The 17,559-nt window shown below is 51.7% G+C and overlaps 1 protein-coding gene across 1 annotated transcript in view; it reads left to right on the top strand.

The window, feature by feature from the left end:
* Nucleotides 1-402: 402 nt before the first annotated feature.
* Nucleotides 403-17,559, top strand: part of CPXM2 (carboxypeptidase X, M14 family member 2) — a gene marked incomplete at its 5' end in the record, with an annotated part of 121,409 nt that continues 104,252 nt past the window's right edge. Inside the window, 2 exons of the mRNA XM_082674072.1 lie at nt 403-703; nt 11,878-11,976. Coding sequence (XP_082530198.1) covers nt 403-703; nt 11,878-11,976 — 400 coding nt within the window. The remainder of the gene's footprint in view (nt 704-11,877; nt 11,977-17,559) is intronic.

The raw sequence follows: 17,559 nt of genomic DNA, 5'->3' as shown, positions 1-17,559 counted from the left end.
GGAAGCAGGCGCCCAGCTCTGGCCGGCTTCGGGAGTGCGGGCAAAGGGGGAGGTTTGGAGACAGTAGATGGGGTGGAGGGGGCTCCCGACACCCGGCTCCAAGGGCCCGCCACCGCGGGGTCGGCCGGAAGGGGAGGGAGGAGGGAAGGGCGGGGCCGGCCCCCCTGCGCCCGCCCCGCGTCTGGGCGCGCCCCTGCCCGCCCCGGCCCGGCCCAGCCCAACCCAGCCCAGCCCAGCTCAGCCCGGAGAGCGGGTCACACGCGCCACCGGCCGGCCGCCTCCGCGTCCCGTGCGCCCCGCTGTTGAGGCCGGCGCCCCTGCCCTGCGCCGCTGTCCGCGCCCGCCGCCCGCCCGGCGCTCCCGGCGACCGTGACCCTGCCCCGGGCGCGGGGAGGAGCGGGCATGGCCCGCCGGGGGGCAGCCGCGCTGGCGCTGGCTCTCGCGCTGCTGGCGGTGGCCCTGGCCGGGGCCGCGGCCCAGGGGGCAGCCGTCGAGGACCCCGACTACTACGTGCAAGAGATTTGGAGCCGGGAGCCTTACTACGCGCGCCTGGAGCCCGAGCCCTTCTCGCCGCCGCTGCCCGCGGGGCCCGGCGAGGAGGAGCGGAAGCTGCGCGCGTCCGAGCCCAGGGCGCCCAAGAAGGCGACCAAGCCCAAGAAAGCTCCCAAGAGGGAGAAGTTGGCTCCGGAGACGCCTCCACCAGGTAAGTAACTTTCTGCGCTGCGCGGCCCGAGGGGGCGCCCGTGGCTGTGCGCCTGTCCCAGCGGCGGCCCGCCGGGTCTGAGGCGACCGCTGGCTTCGCAGTCCGTGTGTCTGGGATGAGAGACCGGTGAACCTCCCCATCGCTGCCCCCCACCCCCTTCCTAGGCACTGCACTGCGCATCCCGCGGGCCCCTCCGAGCGCCCTGGAACTTAAACCTGACCGGCGGTCCCCTGTCAGGTAGAGACAGACTGTGCAGTTGGGAAGCTGCCTGGGAAGCTGGTCCCAATGCCCCAAGTTTGAAATTTCCTGGGCAAAGGATCTTTCTGCCGGGCAAAATTTCCTGGGCAAAGGATCTTTCCTACTCTGCCTACTTTTTCAGTCTTCTCCCAGGGCGTTTTCTTGAGAGTGAATTTCCTACTTGGCGATGTGACTAGTTGGTCTGTTTCGGCACCGTGGCCTTCTGGGGAGAGCTCAGCGGTGGGCCTTTCCCCAGGCCGGGTCCCCTCTCGGCCCCCTCCCTCCTGCTTTCTGTGGGTCCCTTGAATCCTCTGTCCAGTAGGGGCAGGATGGCAGAGCCTCTGTCGGGGAGCCTTGGGCTGCAGCTGGACTCCTGTGCCGGAGGAGGGGTTAGGGAAGCCCAGTGGCGCCTGAAGCCGGCCGTCTCTCCCAGCCTTCTCAGTTGCATCCCCACTTTCTGCCTGCCCCGTCTTGGGGAAATGACTTCCATTTAGTTTCTTACACTCCTTGAGAAGGGGGACTTTCTCTTCATTGTCCCAAATGTTCTTTGCTGAAATTGCAGAGGGCTGCGGTCCTAGTATTTAAAGATTGAGGCATGAGGCAGGATTGTGGCCAAATTCTCCGGCCTTGTAACGGCCTTCCTTGAAAGGAGATACATGCCAGTGGCACCATTACACAGCTCCTGGCATGAAAGGCATCACCTTTGTTTGGTTAAACTGTTCACAAGAGATAGCAGCGAGGCAGTGGGGAAGGAGTGGAGATGGCGACCCAGAACTCTTGAGTGTGTGGGCCCATCTCAGCAGCTCCTTTGCACTTACCTGGAGGGGGAGTCCTGCCATATTTCAGTCTGTGGGCGACTCTGTACATCTGCAGGCAGTTCTGTGAGTTGTGTAACAGGAATAGGAGTTGGGAAAAGACACTCATATTTGTAGACCATCTGCTGCGAGTTTATTAGGAGATTTACGGGCAGCCGTCTCATTCATTCTTTCAGGGACTCTGAGGGGTGGGTATTCTTGTGACTTGACAGATGAGGAAACTGAGGCTCTGACCACGTAGGCAAGCTGCTTAGGGTCACTCGCTGGCGTGGGAGATTTGAAAGCCCTTCTCCTGTGCTTTTAACTCAAGACCTTTTTTGTTTGGTAGTTTGAATCAGCTGGCATGTGTTTTTGTTTTTTTAGTATCTGCTACGTGGTTAGCACAGCGCTGGGCGTGGTTGGGAGAGGTGGGTGGGAGACACATTTGTTAGGTTCTGGTATTTACTGGGGGGACGGCAAGGGGAGCATGGAAGGAGCCGCAGACTGAGAGTGTGAGGACTGCACTTAACGCCCGGGTCTGGGGCTCAGCGCTCAGCTTCCCGGACCTCAGCATCTCTATCTGCCCAAGATGACTAGTGCCTGCTACCTTACTTGTCAGCTGTTTGATGAGCTTTTCAACAAAAGCTTGCAGTGTGTCAGCTCGTGGTTGTGCTAGCCCTTCTGTGAGTTCTTCATAATTCCGCAGGTCCTTACGGAGAACCTTTCCAACATCAGATGCTGGGTGAGGTCCTGGGGGGAGGGGAGCGCAAGACAGCCCCGGCCCCGCCCTCCTGGAAAGCACCAAAGTTGGCGGCTTGGAGAAGGTTATTGCAGGTGTGTTGAGGGCTGCATTGCTGATTCCCCAAAATAAAAACAGGGCCCTGGAAATTCCAGAGACTCAGCTTCTGGAGAGCTGCCTCCAGGCCTCCTGCCTGGAGTGTGTGTTTCTAATAAATTGTGTGGGGCTTTTCAGAGCTCCCCGACTCTGACAAACAAAGTGTGACCTTGGTCAAATACTTTCAAGTCTGTTCTCCCCATCCTGCCTTTTTTGGCACTTGACCACTGGAACCCTTTATCCTGGACCCCAAGTGGGGGAGCTTGGTTAAGACTGACTTTGATTAGGGGGGGTCAGTGATAGTTTGTGCAGTTAAATTGCAGTAAGAGGAGATGATTTTGCCCCCCTTAAGGCGTGGCTTGATATATGTATAGAAGCATTCGTTTCTGTTTGCTGTGAACTTCTGGACTGGGTAGATGGTGCCTGCTACCTACCAGGCACTGTCTAGACACTGAGGTGGGAGTGAGAGGTAAGACTTAGAGAAGAAAAAGAAAGTGAAAGCATATGTAACTACTCATTGAAAAGTCTGTCATGTGCTTTGTCTTTGCAGGTGATGAAGTATTTTCCAGATAGCCGGTATCTTGCATAAGGGCTGGGCTCAAGGGAAGATGGAAGGCAGATGTTCTGTGCGTCAGGGTCTAGGATGGAGTCTTGTCTGAATCCCATAGGGAGGTATACTTAAGGAGCCAAGGGCATTGGGGATTTGATCTTGGTGTGAGTTTGACTTGCCCCTTGACTGTTCTTTCATGCTACCACAGAAATGTGCAATGGATGTCATGGGCTGACATTCTCCTGGAAGTGGCTTGGACAGCTGAATCCTTTGGTTAATTGAGAGCACTGCATTCTTCCACGAGTGGCTGACAGATTCCCGAGAAGTAGAGCCCTGATGTGCTGAATAGAGTGAAATCTTAATTTTTTTTTAAAGTTTTTATTTGGAAGTAATTATAGACTCACAGGAAATTGCAGAAATAGTGCAGAGAGATCCTGTATACCAGGGGTCCCCAGTACTGGTCTGTGGCCTGTTAGGAACCAGGTGGCCTAGCAGGAGGTGAGCTGCGGGTGAGTGAGTGAAGCTCCATCTGTATTTACAGCCGCTCCCCATGGCTCACATTACCGCCTGAGCTCCACCTCCTGTCAGATCAGTGTCGGCATTGGATTCTCATAGGAGCGCGAACCCTGCTGTGAACTGCGCATGCGAGGGATCTAGATTGCGCGCTCCTTATGAGAATCTAACGCCTGATGATGTGAGGTGGAGCTGAGGCAGTGATGCTAGGGGAGCGGCTGCAGGTACAGATTGTCATTAGCAGAGACGTTTGACTGCACAGAGACCATAATAATCAGTTGCTTGCAGACTCATACCAAAACCCTATCAGTGAGTGGCAAGTGAAAACAAGCTCAGGGCTCCCACTGATTCTGCGTTATGGTGAGCTGTATAATTATTTCATTATATATTACAAGGTAATAATAATAGAAATAAAGTGCACAATAAATGTAATGCGCTTGAATCATCCCAAAACCATCCCCCCACCCCCCGTCTGTGGAAGAATTGTCTTCCATGAAACTGGTCCCTGATGCCAAAAAGGTTGGGGGCCGCTGCTGTATACTCTTTCCCCAGCTTCCCCAAATGATAACATCTTTTAGAACTACAGTACAGGATTTCTTAACCTTGGCAGTATTGACATTTTGGGGCCAATTGTGTGTGTGTGTGTGTGTGTGTGTGTCTGTGCGCGTGTGTGTGTCTCAGGGCGAAGGCTGTCTTGTGCATTGTAGGATGTTTAGTAGCATCCCTGGCCTTGACACACTAGATGCTGGTAGCACCCTCCCCCAAGTTGTGACAACTAAAAATGTCTCTAGACATTGTCACCTGTCACCAGTGGGTTGAGAATCACTGCTATATACAATGTCAAAGTAGGAAATTGACATTGGTACAATACTTTTAACTTTTAGGTTACCTTCCCTGGTTTTCACGTGCACTCGGGTGTGTGTGTGTGTGTGTGTGTGTGGTTCTCTGCATTGTCTCACATCTATGGATTCATGGAACCATCACCACCATCAGGATACAGAACTGTGAAATCCTTTTCTGTGGTGGACTGGGACTCAATATCATAAAATTTCTGAGGCCCTCATTGTGAACATCAGTAACTCCCAGAATTTTAGAACTTCAAGGAACCTAAGTGTTCATTGCATGCAAGTTCTTGTTTATTGCAAGATTCCGACAGTGGGCTGCTCGGTGTTAAAAAATGATTGAAGAAGACAATTTAGGTGATATAAACTTTTTTTTAACACTTTCATGAAATGGACAGTCTCCTTGTGGAGAATGGCAAAATGGGGCGGAAGGCAGGAAGCTTTTATAGGACAAAGAATAAAGAACAAGGAAGGAGAACATAGAAAATATCTGGTTGGCTGGGGTGTCACAGTCCACTTTGTTTGGGGTGAGAAGACCCAGAGTTGGCTTGGCGTTGGGGAACTGGCTAACTATTTCTGACTAAGGTTGTTAGGAATAGGAAGCTTATCTAAGTTTTGTTTCCTGATGCGGCACCCCGGGTAAGAGCAACTCCATCTTGGGCCTGGAAGTTTACTTTTTTAAAAAAATTATTTCTTTTATTTTTGGCTGTGTTGGGTCTTTGTTGCCACACCCGGGTTTTTCTCTAGTTGTGGCGAGCGGGGGCCACTCTTTGCCACAGTGTGCGGGCCTCTCACTGCAGTGGCCTCTCCTGCTGTGGAGCACGGGCTCCAGAGCGCAGCCTTAGCAGTTGTGGCTCACGGGCTTAGCTGCTCTACGGCCCTCCCGGACCAGGGCTCGAATCCGTGTCGCCTGCATTGGCAGGCGAATTCCCAACCACTGCGCCACCAGGGAAGCCCCTGGAAATTTACTTCAACGCCAGTCTTGGCTCACACGTTTCTATTGACGGGCGCACACCACCTTGTGAGGTTGCTTATCCATTGGATAAATAGTACTGATTGCTAGCATGTTCTTCTTCACAGGGACCTGGCAAGCTGCTTCTCTCTAATTCCATTTATTCAGCTGTTTCTAGCCAAATTCAATATTTTCTAGATCCCTGCAGTTGGAATGCTTTGAGGTCCGAAGAGTGAGTCTCCTGGCCCCAGTTTTCATCATCCCAGGGTGAAGAGTGAGATGACGGACCACATTCTGGGTGTGGGAGTGCATTTGGGGTGTACTTCTCATGTCATCTCCAAATTGATGGACTTGGTTTGGAGCCATACCCTTTGTAGAGAAAAAAATGGAACAGAGAAGTAAACCACAGTTATATAACTGATTTGCCTTTTCCCTCCCAAGTGGTAGGAAGAAACAACCAAGTTAATAAACAAGACTCTTAATAGGTGATTTGAAGATGTTTTGTTCTCCCCCCTCCACTGGGTTAGAAGTAGCCTTTAACTTCTGGGTTCCTGCTTGTTTGTTGCTTTCTTCAAGGACTGGGAGCACGCACCTCTGTTGGAATACACGCGTGCCTGCCTTGCATCCATGGTTTTGGTCCACGGTCTTGAGTCCGTGGAATTCGCAGAGTGGGCAGCGATCCATGTTTGTTCGTATGTCTGTGCCCAGAACTGGAGAGTTTGCACTTTGTACTGTGTTGCCCCGGCTTGGGGGGGAGGGGGGGCGGGCGGGTGGCGATAATCAAAGAGTTGTTATTTGAGCATATTTGGTTATAAACAAAGCCCTTTCTGTTAAGCGCTGCCAGCTAGTTGCTGGAAAGAGCTTCACTTCTAAGCTTTTGCTGCAACACTCTTCAGGGCGTCTTGCAAGGTTTGGCCTTCAGATGGAAATGTCTTCTGCCGGGCAAAGCTGGAGTGTGAGGATTAGATGAATGTGTTTGTAAATATTTGACTATATACTTTAAAAGCAATCACAAGGCTATCAGCACGCCTAAACAAATAACAAGAAATCTTTATATCATGGTATTATATGTTCTCTTGAAGAGTTAAATCCAAAGTGCTTGGTCCAACTCCCTACAAAATTCCTAGGGAAAGGACTTTTTATAAAAAAGGTCTTCTCACATACATCAGCAAGCAGCTTTCTAAGACACCACCTCTGTTTCCAAAACGCTTTCCAAAGTCAGCTATTCGCGCTGGCACATCTCCTCTCGACTGTGCCCGTGGTTCCAGAAACCAGGGTTTGTGCGTGGATAATGAAGGGCCAGACACTTGCGTGTTTGGGGAAGCTGGGTTGGATGCTGTGGTTCTTGAAAATAGCCACCGCGTTTCCTGCGTGCCCCGGGCATCCCTGGCTGCCAGACCTCACGGTGGGTGGTGGCTTCAGTCCCGTGGCAACAGCAGCCTGGGCCCTGGAACCTGGCCACGCCACGCGGCATGCGGGATCTTAGTTCTTGACCCCGTGCGCCCCGCAGTGGAAGCGTGGAGTCTTAACCACTGGACTGCCAGGGAAGTCCCTTGGAACCTGGATTTTTGGGGTGGGGGTCTCCGCTGGATGTCTGAGGTGGCCAGGGAGTCTGAGCTCTCAGGTTTTGCACCTCCAGCAATGGCTCTGCCTTCTGTGGCCTTCTGAGGTCCCTGCCCCCATCACTGCTTTTCTGGGATCATGAAACCCATAAAACTGGGGTGGCTTTGGATGGCTACGGGAAGGGCTAGTGTTCGTAACTGGCTGGGATCCCATCGACTACTGATCTGGGTATCGTAGGAGGGTCAGAGCCACACAAGACACCTTCAAATGTTCATTTAAGACTCTAGATTTTTATGGAATACTTGATTCGTGAGAGGCACATGGAAGGGTTTGGCATAGTTTTTTCAGGATTCAGAGAGATTCAAAGTCTGGCTCTGCCACTCATGGGCACGTATGACATCTTCACGCCTCGAATTCCTCACTGTGACGGGGGAAAAATAATGAGAATAAGCTTCCCAAGGTGGTGTGAAGTTAGAAGGTCGATGCACAGCCTCGCAGTCTTTCGAGGGACAGGTCAGAGGCAGCAGACACTGGCTCCTACCCAGTGTCCTCAGGTCCCCCAGCTACGTTGAGTCCTGATGGGTCCCGCTTAGCAGTGCAGCCCGGGTTATTGGCGTTTCCTTCGCTGAGTCTCACTCCCTCCACTTCTTCCTTTGTGCTTCATGAAATCACCTCTCACGTTCGCTCCAGCCTCCAAGGCCTTGTCTCAGGCTGGTTCCAGGCAGAACCCAAACAGAGACCAGCAAGTCCCAGCAGTGCCCCCTGCAGGGTTGGCACACCCCGCCTGCTGTGGTTATCGGGGTATCTCTTTAAAGGCTCAGGGCTTCCTGCTTGGTTGCAGGTCAGGAAGGTGACCGCTGCTGCACAGAGCTGGGCGTGGCTCTCCCTTCTGCCCTGGGGACCCGGGTGGAGGCCAAGTCTTCTGCACGAGACCAAGGTCTTCCTTCTGCACAGGAGGCAGCCCAGAGGAGGACACAGTCTGATCAGCTAGTTTCCCAGGGAAGACACAGCCAAGCAGGAGCAGGGGAGGGCTTTTGATTGATTGATGGACGGGCTGATGGATCGATTGACTTTGATCCAGCCCTGCTAAAAAAGTACTTAGAAAACTGCACTGGTGCTCCCATCTCCAGCCCAGACCATTCAGGTCACTGATTGACGGAAGCAGGCACGTCCTTCAGCCACTCAGTCCCTTTTTTGCAGGCTGCACCAGATCCCTGGGAAACCTCCTTCTGCCAGGAGCTTGACGGTCTCAGATTTGGGAACTCGATAAGGACACAGGCTGTCCCCTCCCTGTGTCATGATCCTTTTCTTGCTAACACACACACGGAGCACGAGTTTCTGATTTTTTTTTTTTTTTTTTTTTGGCTGCTCTGCGCAGCCTGCGGGATCTTAGTTCCCCGACCAGGGATCAAACCCACGCCACCTACAGTGGAAACCTGGAGTCTTAACCACTGGGCCGCCAGGGAAGTCCCGGGAGCACAGGTTTCTAACTGCTTTTGTTTCGGCTTTTCACGTTTGCCTGCAAGGTCCTCCTTGGTCCCATGGTGTTTGAGAAAAGCGGAATTATTGTCTGTCCCGGTGCCGCGAGGCTGCCTCTCTGGGGAGCTCCTGAGAACCTGCAGTGGCTTGGTTTCTCGCATCCTTCCTCCTCACGCGGGTTCCTTCACAGGAGCCAGGCAAGGAGCTTAGGGCGGGGCTGCGTCCTTCACAAGAGGGAGCGCAGGTACCATAGGGCTGGAATTTCTTGGGAAAATGCACATATGCAGCAAAGAATTTTTTCGGATTCTGGGGTTGCTACTGTAAGCTCCTAGTATAGAGAGGGGAAAAAATAGTTTCCTGTCAATCAAGGAGTGTGATATTTATCACCATGGACCAGAATAGAATATGTGGCCTGCATCGGCAATTCAGTTTGCTACTTTTAAGGAACTCAGTTTTGTCACGCAGCCCAGATGGAGATGTTGATTTGGTCCTGGTTCCTTCTCTGTGCATTATTTCCACTTCACTCTTTCTGTCATCCGTACAGACCATATGCTGCCTTTCTTGCTGTACGAGAAGAAGGGGCAGGGAAGGGCCTAGGCCTGGCGTCAGGCTCCTGCTCTGCTGCTCCTGTCTGTCAGTGACCTCGGGTGGGTCTCTTCTCCTCTGGGCCTCCGTGTCCCCCTCTGTAGAATAATGTTCGTAGCAAGCTTCCTGCCCTCGATGGGTATTTGCCAAGATCGAATGTTTTACTCTATGTGAAAATGCCTTGTAAATTGTGCTCCACGTGTTGGCTGTTACTCTTCCAGCACCTGGGACGGTGCTTTGTGATGGTCGGGACTTGGGACTAACAGGAAGGGTGAGAAGGTGGAGGCTGTCTTTTATTCAGAGGTCACTGCAGGTCAGGCACGGCCCTCAGTGCTTTGATGTATGTCATCTCTTTCCTCTCCGTAACTTCCACCGAGGCAGGTACCATGTCTCCTTATTTCACTGATGAGGGGAATTAGCATAGAGGGGTGAGGTGGGTCCCCCGAGGCCACACATGGTCGGTGCAGTGGCAGAACCTGGCCGCCTGGGGCTGGAACCAGATTTGTAGGCACATGTCCTGGAAGTGCGTCTTCCCTAGAGAAGGTGGCAGGTGCCCTGCCTGTTTTCTCGGTCCCTTTGCCACTCCCTGCAGGGAATCTGTTCCCCACATGTTGGTCTCAGCGGTGATAGCACATCTGCCTCACATCTGGGCCATTATTGGATTCCCAGAGCTGAGTACGGGGCGTGGGTCCAGCCCAGGGGAGTGAGGCTGAGGGTGTGCGTGGGGCTGTGTCCTCTGACTCTGTCTCCCATGCTGCCCGTGGAGGCCCCGTAGAGGTTGCCCAGGCAGAGGGAAGGCCTGCAATGAATGGCCGGCTTCCAGGGAGGGGTTGGATGGCTTTTTCCTCTCATGTTTTGTAAAACTTTTTCTTCCCTTAACATATTATCTTTCTGCCAAATCAGACGCTTGATTCTCAAAAGTTGTGGCACCCAATTTTCCAAACAATCAAGATTTTTACAGACCCTCGATCAGGCTCTTTCAGAAGAAGTCATCTTTGGAGGTTGCCGGGCTGGCATTCCTACCCACAAAAACGGGACAGATGCCGAGGTGACATTAGGCTGATGTCATCGGCTGCACTCAGGTTGGCAGTCTTCCTCCTCTGGCCTTTCTGAATGTTTTGGTTTATTGATTTCCTTGACCCGAGGAGGACATTTAATTTTGTGATTTTTTTTTTTTTTTTTTTAGCTTACATGAAAAATGAAAGATATGCCCAGGAGGTATCACCCAAGAATATGATAGAGAGGGGATTGCCTGTGGCTGGGCCCAGTGCACCCTTGAATTTTTTGAGGATTTAAGGTTTTCTTGATAAATATCTTTTTTTTTTTTTTTTTTAGTGACTCTAGAACTATCTGAAATGATTTCATTAATTGGCACAATCCACTAGATGTTTTTGGTATTTCAACTTGCTTTTTAAAATCCAAACTAAGTATCTTTCTCCATAGACCTTCCCTTCCTCCTGTTGTTGTCTCATTGGTCACCCACTGACTCACGGTCATTCATGATCAGTTGTTCCTCAAAGACTTAACCAGACTCTGGAGGGAGAGCAATGAGCAAAACCAGACACAGTTCCTGCCCCCGTGAACAGAACAACATATTTACGTGTGTTTGATAATGTTACACAGGACGGGTGTGCAGAGCCATAGTGGGGGCTGCTGACACCACACCCAGGTCCTCGTTTCCCACTGGCACACCCATCCCACAGCTGCTGGGGCTTGGCTGTGATGGCTCACAGCTGCTCCCCTCTCTGGAGCACGATCCTTGGAAGGAGACAACTCCCACCACCCCACACACACACCTCCCCCACAGTCTGTAGCCAGAGGCAAACCAGCATAGGAAAAGGTGGCCCCTTATCTCAAGGTGGGGCAACACTGCGTGCAGTTCCAGCTCCAGAGCTCCCCATGGGATCAGGCTGAGTTAGGCTCTGCCTGGGGACACAGCCTAGCTTAGCTCCTTCCTCTGCCTCATCTTGCTTCCTCCCTTCCCTTCTCCTTGGAGCCCTCCCTCAGTACATCACCTGCACCAAACCCCTGCCTCAGGCTCCACACAGAGGCAACTTGACCAAAGACAGGTGCTCTCAGAGCCCATCCAAGGAGACATTGATGTAGGTGGGGAGTTCAGGAAAACCATCTCAAAGAGGGCGTGGCTGAGCTTGGATCTGCAAGAGCAACAGGAGTTAAGTAGATGGAGAGTGAATGGAAGGATGTTGCAGGAGGAGGCACAGCACATGCCGAGTTCTGGTGGGCAGGAAATATGAACTGCAGGCTGAGAGGAAGCCAGTGTCTGTGGCGCAGAGAGAGTCCAGTGTGAGAGGAAGCTGGACGGGCCAGCGAGGTGCGAGCAGGCAGACTCCCTGGGCTCCAGGAAGGAGTCCCTCCAGCATCATCACACCTCCAGGTACCCAGCCGGGGCCTTGGAGAGTTAGGTGGGAGGAGCCCAGCATGGTAGGAAATCTTGCCCCGGGGTCAGAGGTCTGGAGTTCCAGCTCCATTTTATCAATTAGACATGGTGTCACTTTTGGGGCCCCAGGGAGGGTCAGAGGTACTCTGCAGGACGTTTTGCGGTCTCAGAACAGTAACCACCTGCAAGTGTGCATTGTTTTTATTAGGAGTGGTTATTCCCCTGGGTGCTCACAATAACACACTTCCTTTCCTTTAACCACCGGCCCCTCAGAGTCCAAGGTGCCTTCACTGGGGTCCGGGAAGGCAGAGGGTAGAGACAGCTGCTTTGCAGAAGAAGACGGCTGAGTCCTCACCAGCCTGGGATGATTCTGACATATGTGACAGTAAAGGCATCTCTCTCTCTCTCTCTCTCTTTTCTTTTTAGGTAAAAAGAGCAACAGAAAAAGCATGAAAACCAAGAGCTCTGAGAAGGCTGCCGGTGATGACCACAGGGTCCCTGTGGCCCGTGACACTGTCAGAGAGGGTGAGTGAGGCCCCTGCTTCATCACCAGCCCTGGGAGGGCGTAGGCCCCGGCGCAGCAGCCGAGTCCTGAGCACGGGTCTGCCTGGGGTCTGCTGCCCCTTCTGCACCGTCCATATGGGGGTGAGAACATTCACAGGCTGTCTCTTCTGCTTCGCACAGTAACTCACAGCCATATTTTCTCATCAGCTTGACTAAGGTCATTTCCGAATTTCCTGGAGCGCTTGCCTTCCCTGCCCTTCCCCCTCCCCCCTCGAAGACAACATCATTTCCTTTCTTGTGGGGCCTCGTAGCTGCCCACAGCCTTGTGTGTGCATTTCTTATCTCCCAGCCGAACCCAGGGCCTCCAGTGGCAGAGGTCGAGGATTCTACTTCCAAAGCATGTAATGCTAGGCCTGGCATTTTACAATCATGTAAACATATTGGTCCTTTAATCACTTACCTTAGGATGGTCAAAGCCATTAGTTCTAGACTTATGGACAAACTCTGGCCCACTAGCTAGAGCTATAACTGTTATTACTAACTATTACAATTACCTTTATCGTTATCTCTCTTACTCTAAAGTATGGTATCTAGGATGACATTTGTGCTGATATTAGTAATAGTGAACGTGTATTATGCACTTACGCTCTCAGTAATTGCCAAGCACTGGGCCTCATACCTCACGGCTCCTGATGTCCCTCTGAGTATCGTGGATATTATCATTGTCATCGTCGCCATCACAGATGAGGAAAATGAGACTCAGTAATACGGATCATTTGCCTACCGTTATGCAGTTTGCAAGTTGTGAAACAGGGATTTGAACCCAGGATTTGCTGGTTTCTGCTCAGCTGCTTGAAATAAATAGAGCAGTTCACAAATTTGAGGCAGGATCCGATTTCAGTTGCCGCATGAGCCCATAAACCGTGTAACAGAGTCGATTGTCACAAAGGGAATTGTGTGCTCCCTTAGGCAGAGTGTAATGATCTGGGGCTGTGTTTCTAACCAAGAACTTGCCATCAGAGAAATCATAGATATGACTAGCGGTGCCTCCTAAAACAGAAACAGAAGTTCCACAACAGTGAACTTCTGCAATCACTTAGTAATGAGAATTCTCTTCCACCGTAAAGTGGGCAGGTGTGCACTGGACACATTGCCCCCGGGAGGGCCCAGCATATCAGGACGGTGTGTGGAGGACCCAAGGGGTGCTAAGGCTGTGTTCCTGCCGGTTCACCCTGAGAGCGTGGGCCTTTGGGGTTTCACCTAAATGGGTGGTAGTAAGACTCCCACCTTGAGTGGGCCTCGGCCATGACTCTTTGTCCCGTTGCCCCAGCAGGCTGAGAAAACACCAGCTGTTTCTCAGGATCACAGGTCACAGGGCTAAAGCGGCTTCTAGTCTGGTCTCACCTCTCTGGGTTCTGCTGCTGTCAGATCTGGGCCAGAGAGTTCTTTCTTGTCTTGTTAATTCTTAGATGCTTTCAAACATATTTTAAAAATAGTTTTTCCAGTTTTGTTAGTAGCTTTAGCACAAGGGCCGGTTTGAGTTACCTTACTTCTCCATTACCAGAATTGGAAGTTGGTACAATTTTGAAAGGCATTTTCACAGAGGTTTATCAAGGCCCATTTCTGTACCCACGTGTGTACGCACGTACGCTCTGAAGTCCGCAGTTACCTCCTGATCTGCCACACGAACATTCTCCTTCCCCACCCTGACCCGCTCAGGATTGTTCCCCCGCCCTTCACCTCAGAGCCCTGTCTGAACAGTTGGGACCCCTGGTCCCCAAGGCAGCCATTCTGGCTCTGATCCTTTGAGTGCCCTGGACGTGATTTCGGCCTGTGAGCCTTGTTCACATTGCTCTTCTATTAAAACAGAACTGAGGGCAACCCTGGGGTCGGGGGAAGAGAAGCTGTGTGGGCCCTAGTATGCAAATACGGGAGAGAGAGAGATGGTGAGGAGGGGAGGTCATGTGCAGGAGGCAGGCGGCACAGCAGTTAGGAACACTGGTCTGGACCAGGAGGAGACACCTGCGGGTGGCGCTGGGCAGAACAGGGCCTCGGATGGACAGCTGGGCGGGCTCAGGACCCCGCATCCATCATTCTCTCAGCATCTCCTCTGATCGAGCTGGGGGCCTCGCTGGAGATGGGGCAGAGTGAAGGGGCGGGGAGGGTGGCTGTCACTTACACTGTGTCCAAGGCGACAGGTGGACCAGATGTCACCTGCTTCATTTTCAGGGCAGTGGGTAGTACAGATATTAACCACACCGAGTTATGGGAGTGACTGGCATCAAAGGGCTCGTGTTAGACGTGGATTTGAAACCGCACAACCCAGATTGGGACTTGAACCCACTGTCTTTTAATTGAGATGACAGACCTGGTCTCTGGGCTTAATGAAGCCCAGGTTCTTGATGTCTCGTTGCAGGAAGAATTCAGCGAGAGACAAAGTGATAGGTAAGAAGTGGATTTAGAGAGACACATTTCAGAGACAGAATGTGGTCTGTCTCAAAAGGCGAGAAGGGCTTTGGGAGGAACACATTCCACAGACAGAGTGTGGGCCATCTCAGAAGGCGAGATGCCCCAAAATAATGGGCTGGTTAGTTTTTATGGGCTGGGTAATTTCATAGGCCAATGAGTGGGAGGATTATTCCAACTTTGGGGAAGGGGTGGGGATTTCCAGGAATTGGGCCACCGCCCACTTTTTGGCCTTTTATGGTTGGCCTCGTAACTGTCATGGCACCGGTGGGTGTGTCATTTAGCAGCTAATATATTACAGTGAGCATATGATGAGGCCCAAGGTCCACTGGAAGTCGAATCTTCGGCCATCTTGGACCTAGTTGGTTCTAACTAGTTTTTGTCGTGTCCCCAGTGGTTATGTCATTCTTATTTTTTTTTTTGCGGTACGCGGGCCTCTCACTGTTGTGGCCTCGCCCGTTGCGGAGCACAGGCTCCGGACGCGCAGGCTCAGTGGCCATGGCTCACGGGCCCAGCCGCTCCGCGGTATGTGGGATCTTCCCGGACTGGGGCATGAACCCGCGTCCCCTGCATCGGCAGGTGGACTCTCAGCCACTGTGCCACGAGGGAAGCCCCGGTGATGTCATTCTTTTAAAGGTTGTGCCCAGTCCCCTTCCCTCGTGTTTCAGACTCACCCTGAGAGAATCTTAGCTTTAAGGGAGAGATTATGTACATGGCTGTCACCATGACTAAGGATCAGTGTCAGCTGTGGCGAGTCTCCAAAATACATCTTGGATATTGTTCTGTAATAGCATATGCAGTGGTTGAATTATTGGTGTAGTTCTTCCCCTCTCCCTATATGTACAGCCTTTGCCATATGCCTTCTCAGTTGCCTTCACAAAGGTGAAAACCCCTTGACTTTGGGCTGGTCCATGTGCCTAGGTGAGGCCAATAGAATAAGGTGAACTGAAAAGGTGCCAGTTCTGTGCTGAGGGACTTTGTTTGTTTCCATTTGCTCCTTGCACCCTGCCATCTCCATGAGAAGAATGCATGCATCTAGGCCACTGGTCCAAGGAGCCTGGGAGATGAGTGAAGCAGATATGGGCCCGATCTGCAGCCTGGAGCCACCAGCTGAGCCCAGCTGATCTGTAGACAACTAAGGAATAAGTGCCACTGAGAGTCTGTGGTGTTTTGTTACACAGCAATAGCTGACAAATACAGTGAAGATGAAAACCCTCATTTTTTAAAACGTTGCATCGTGTTCTGTCAAATGGATGTTCTATAATTTATTTAACCTCTTAAGTGAAGGACGTTTAGGTTGTCTCCAATATTTTGCTGCTGTAAAGAGTATCGCAGCGAGCTTAGCGTATACCCTGTCACTTACCATGCACTGGTTGCAGAATAACTCCCTGCTTGCCATTCAGAGCCCACCATGATTTGACTTATCTCTGGCCTCTGCCTCCCTTTTTTTCCAACCAGACAGGATCTTGTTTCTCAGACATGCCCTGTGCGAAAAGCTCACTCACGTGTTTCCTCCGAAGGGAACTGGGCAAGCGTCTCAGTTGGTGATGCAGAGGTAGCTTTGGGGTCAGGCTCTACCCTCGCTGGCTGTGACGCTCCGGGCAAGTTACTGTCTCTGTGACTCAGTTTCCTCATCTGTAAAGAGGGGATAATATGTCTTTTATAGGGTTTTTGGAGATGAAATAATGTGTGCAGAGTGGAGTGTACACAGTAAGCTGTCAGCAAACATTAGCTGTGATTTTTATTTGCTGTCTTGGGACTTTCCATGCCTTAGTTACAGGAGTTGGCAGATAGCTTTAAAGGATCAGATCGTAAATATTACACGCCTTATGGGCCAACATGCAAAGTTGAGCGTATTATGTTGGTACTTAAATAACCATTAAAAAATGTAAAAACGGTTCTTTATCTCATGGGCCCTACAGACACAGATGGTGGGCTGGGTTTGGCCCTCACTTGGGCTGTAGCTTGCTGGCTTCTGCCTTAGAACTTTATGGTTCTCTCGGAAGCCTGCCCTGGTCACCTGTCCTTTGCTTTCCTGTATCTCTTCCTCACGTTCCTGGTCCTCTCCTCTCTCACATCCAGTGATTCCTGCGCACAGCTTTTCTGACATGGGAGGCTAGGTATGTTTATGAGCAGAGGCTCCCCGTGTGATTCACGTCAGGAAATGCCCAGCGTAGGTAGCAGCGGTACTTGACCAGAATAACAAACCTGTTCATCGCGCACCCGCGCTGTCGGCACTAGTGTTCTGGGGTGGAGATCGGGTGTTCCATGCGTGTTGAGGTGGATTCTCCATGGCCCAGATCAGCAGAACTGGGCCTCCACAGGAAGCGCTCTTTGATCTGTAGGAAAGAAGCTTAATTTCCTGCCATCATGGAAATAGGGTGGTTTCCCAAAGCAGTACGTGTCGGTGAATGGAGTGCCCTCAGCACTCTGCCTCGTGTTGGGCTGGGTGAGATTTGAGGCCTCTACCAGGTACGGTGCTTGGGGATTGACCTACCTTGTGTGTGTGTGTGTGTGTGTGTGTGCGTGTGTGAAACTCGAGGGTTTTCCTTTGTATTACAGTTTGGCTTTCGGCTTTTCATCCAAGCCCTTGCTGTGAGCCTTGCCCCTTGTTGCAGGGCCAGATGGCCCTCGGAGGCTCAGCTTGGTCGTCCCCTAGATGTCTGGCACAGCTGTGGAGGGCAGTAGAGTGAGTCCCAGTTTCCTGATTTGGGAGGAGACGGGGCCGACATGGTCTCAGCTACCCTGGAATATGCTGTAATAAAGGATCACATCTGTATTTCGGATTCCTTTGGAAGTGAGAGGGGAAGCGAGGGGTGGCAGTTGGACAGAATCACACCACCCTCTTGGACAAACCTTGGTTGGGAAGCCTAAACGATGTGGACACTGGAAAACCCGGGGCTCCTCCATCCTTGCTACTTCTTCCACTTTCAGCTCCATCTCAAACATGTCTAAAAAGTTCTTCAATCTCTAAAATGAAACCTGTGTCCCTTGAGGTCTTTCTAGCCTCTTGCACTTTAGAGAGATTTATTTTTTCCTCCAGTGGTTTTGCCATGGCAGGGTCTTCACTGGGTCAGATCAGGGGCCCTGGGCTCACGCTGTCTGCAGTTGACGGCACACTGAGTGTGTTGATTGACA

Source organism: Grampus griseus (assembly GCF_964374135.1).
Source record: "Grampus griseus genome assembly, chromosome: 16".
Lineage (NCBI taxonomy): Eukaryota > Metazoa > Chordata > Mammalia > Artiodactyla > Delphinidae > Grampus > Grampus griseus.
Note: the sequence above shows the minus strand (reverse complement) of the source record. Positions and strands in the feature narration are given on the sequence as shown.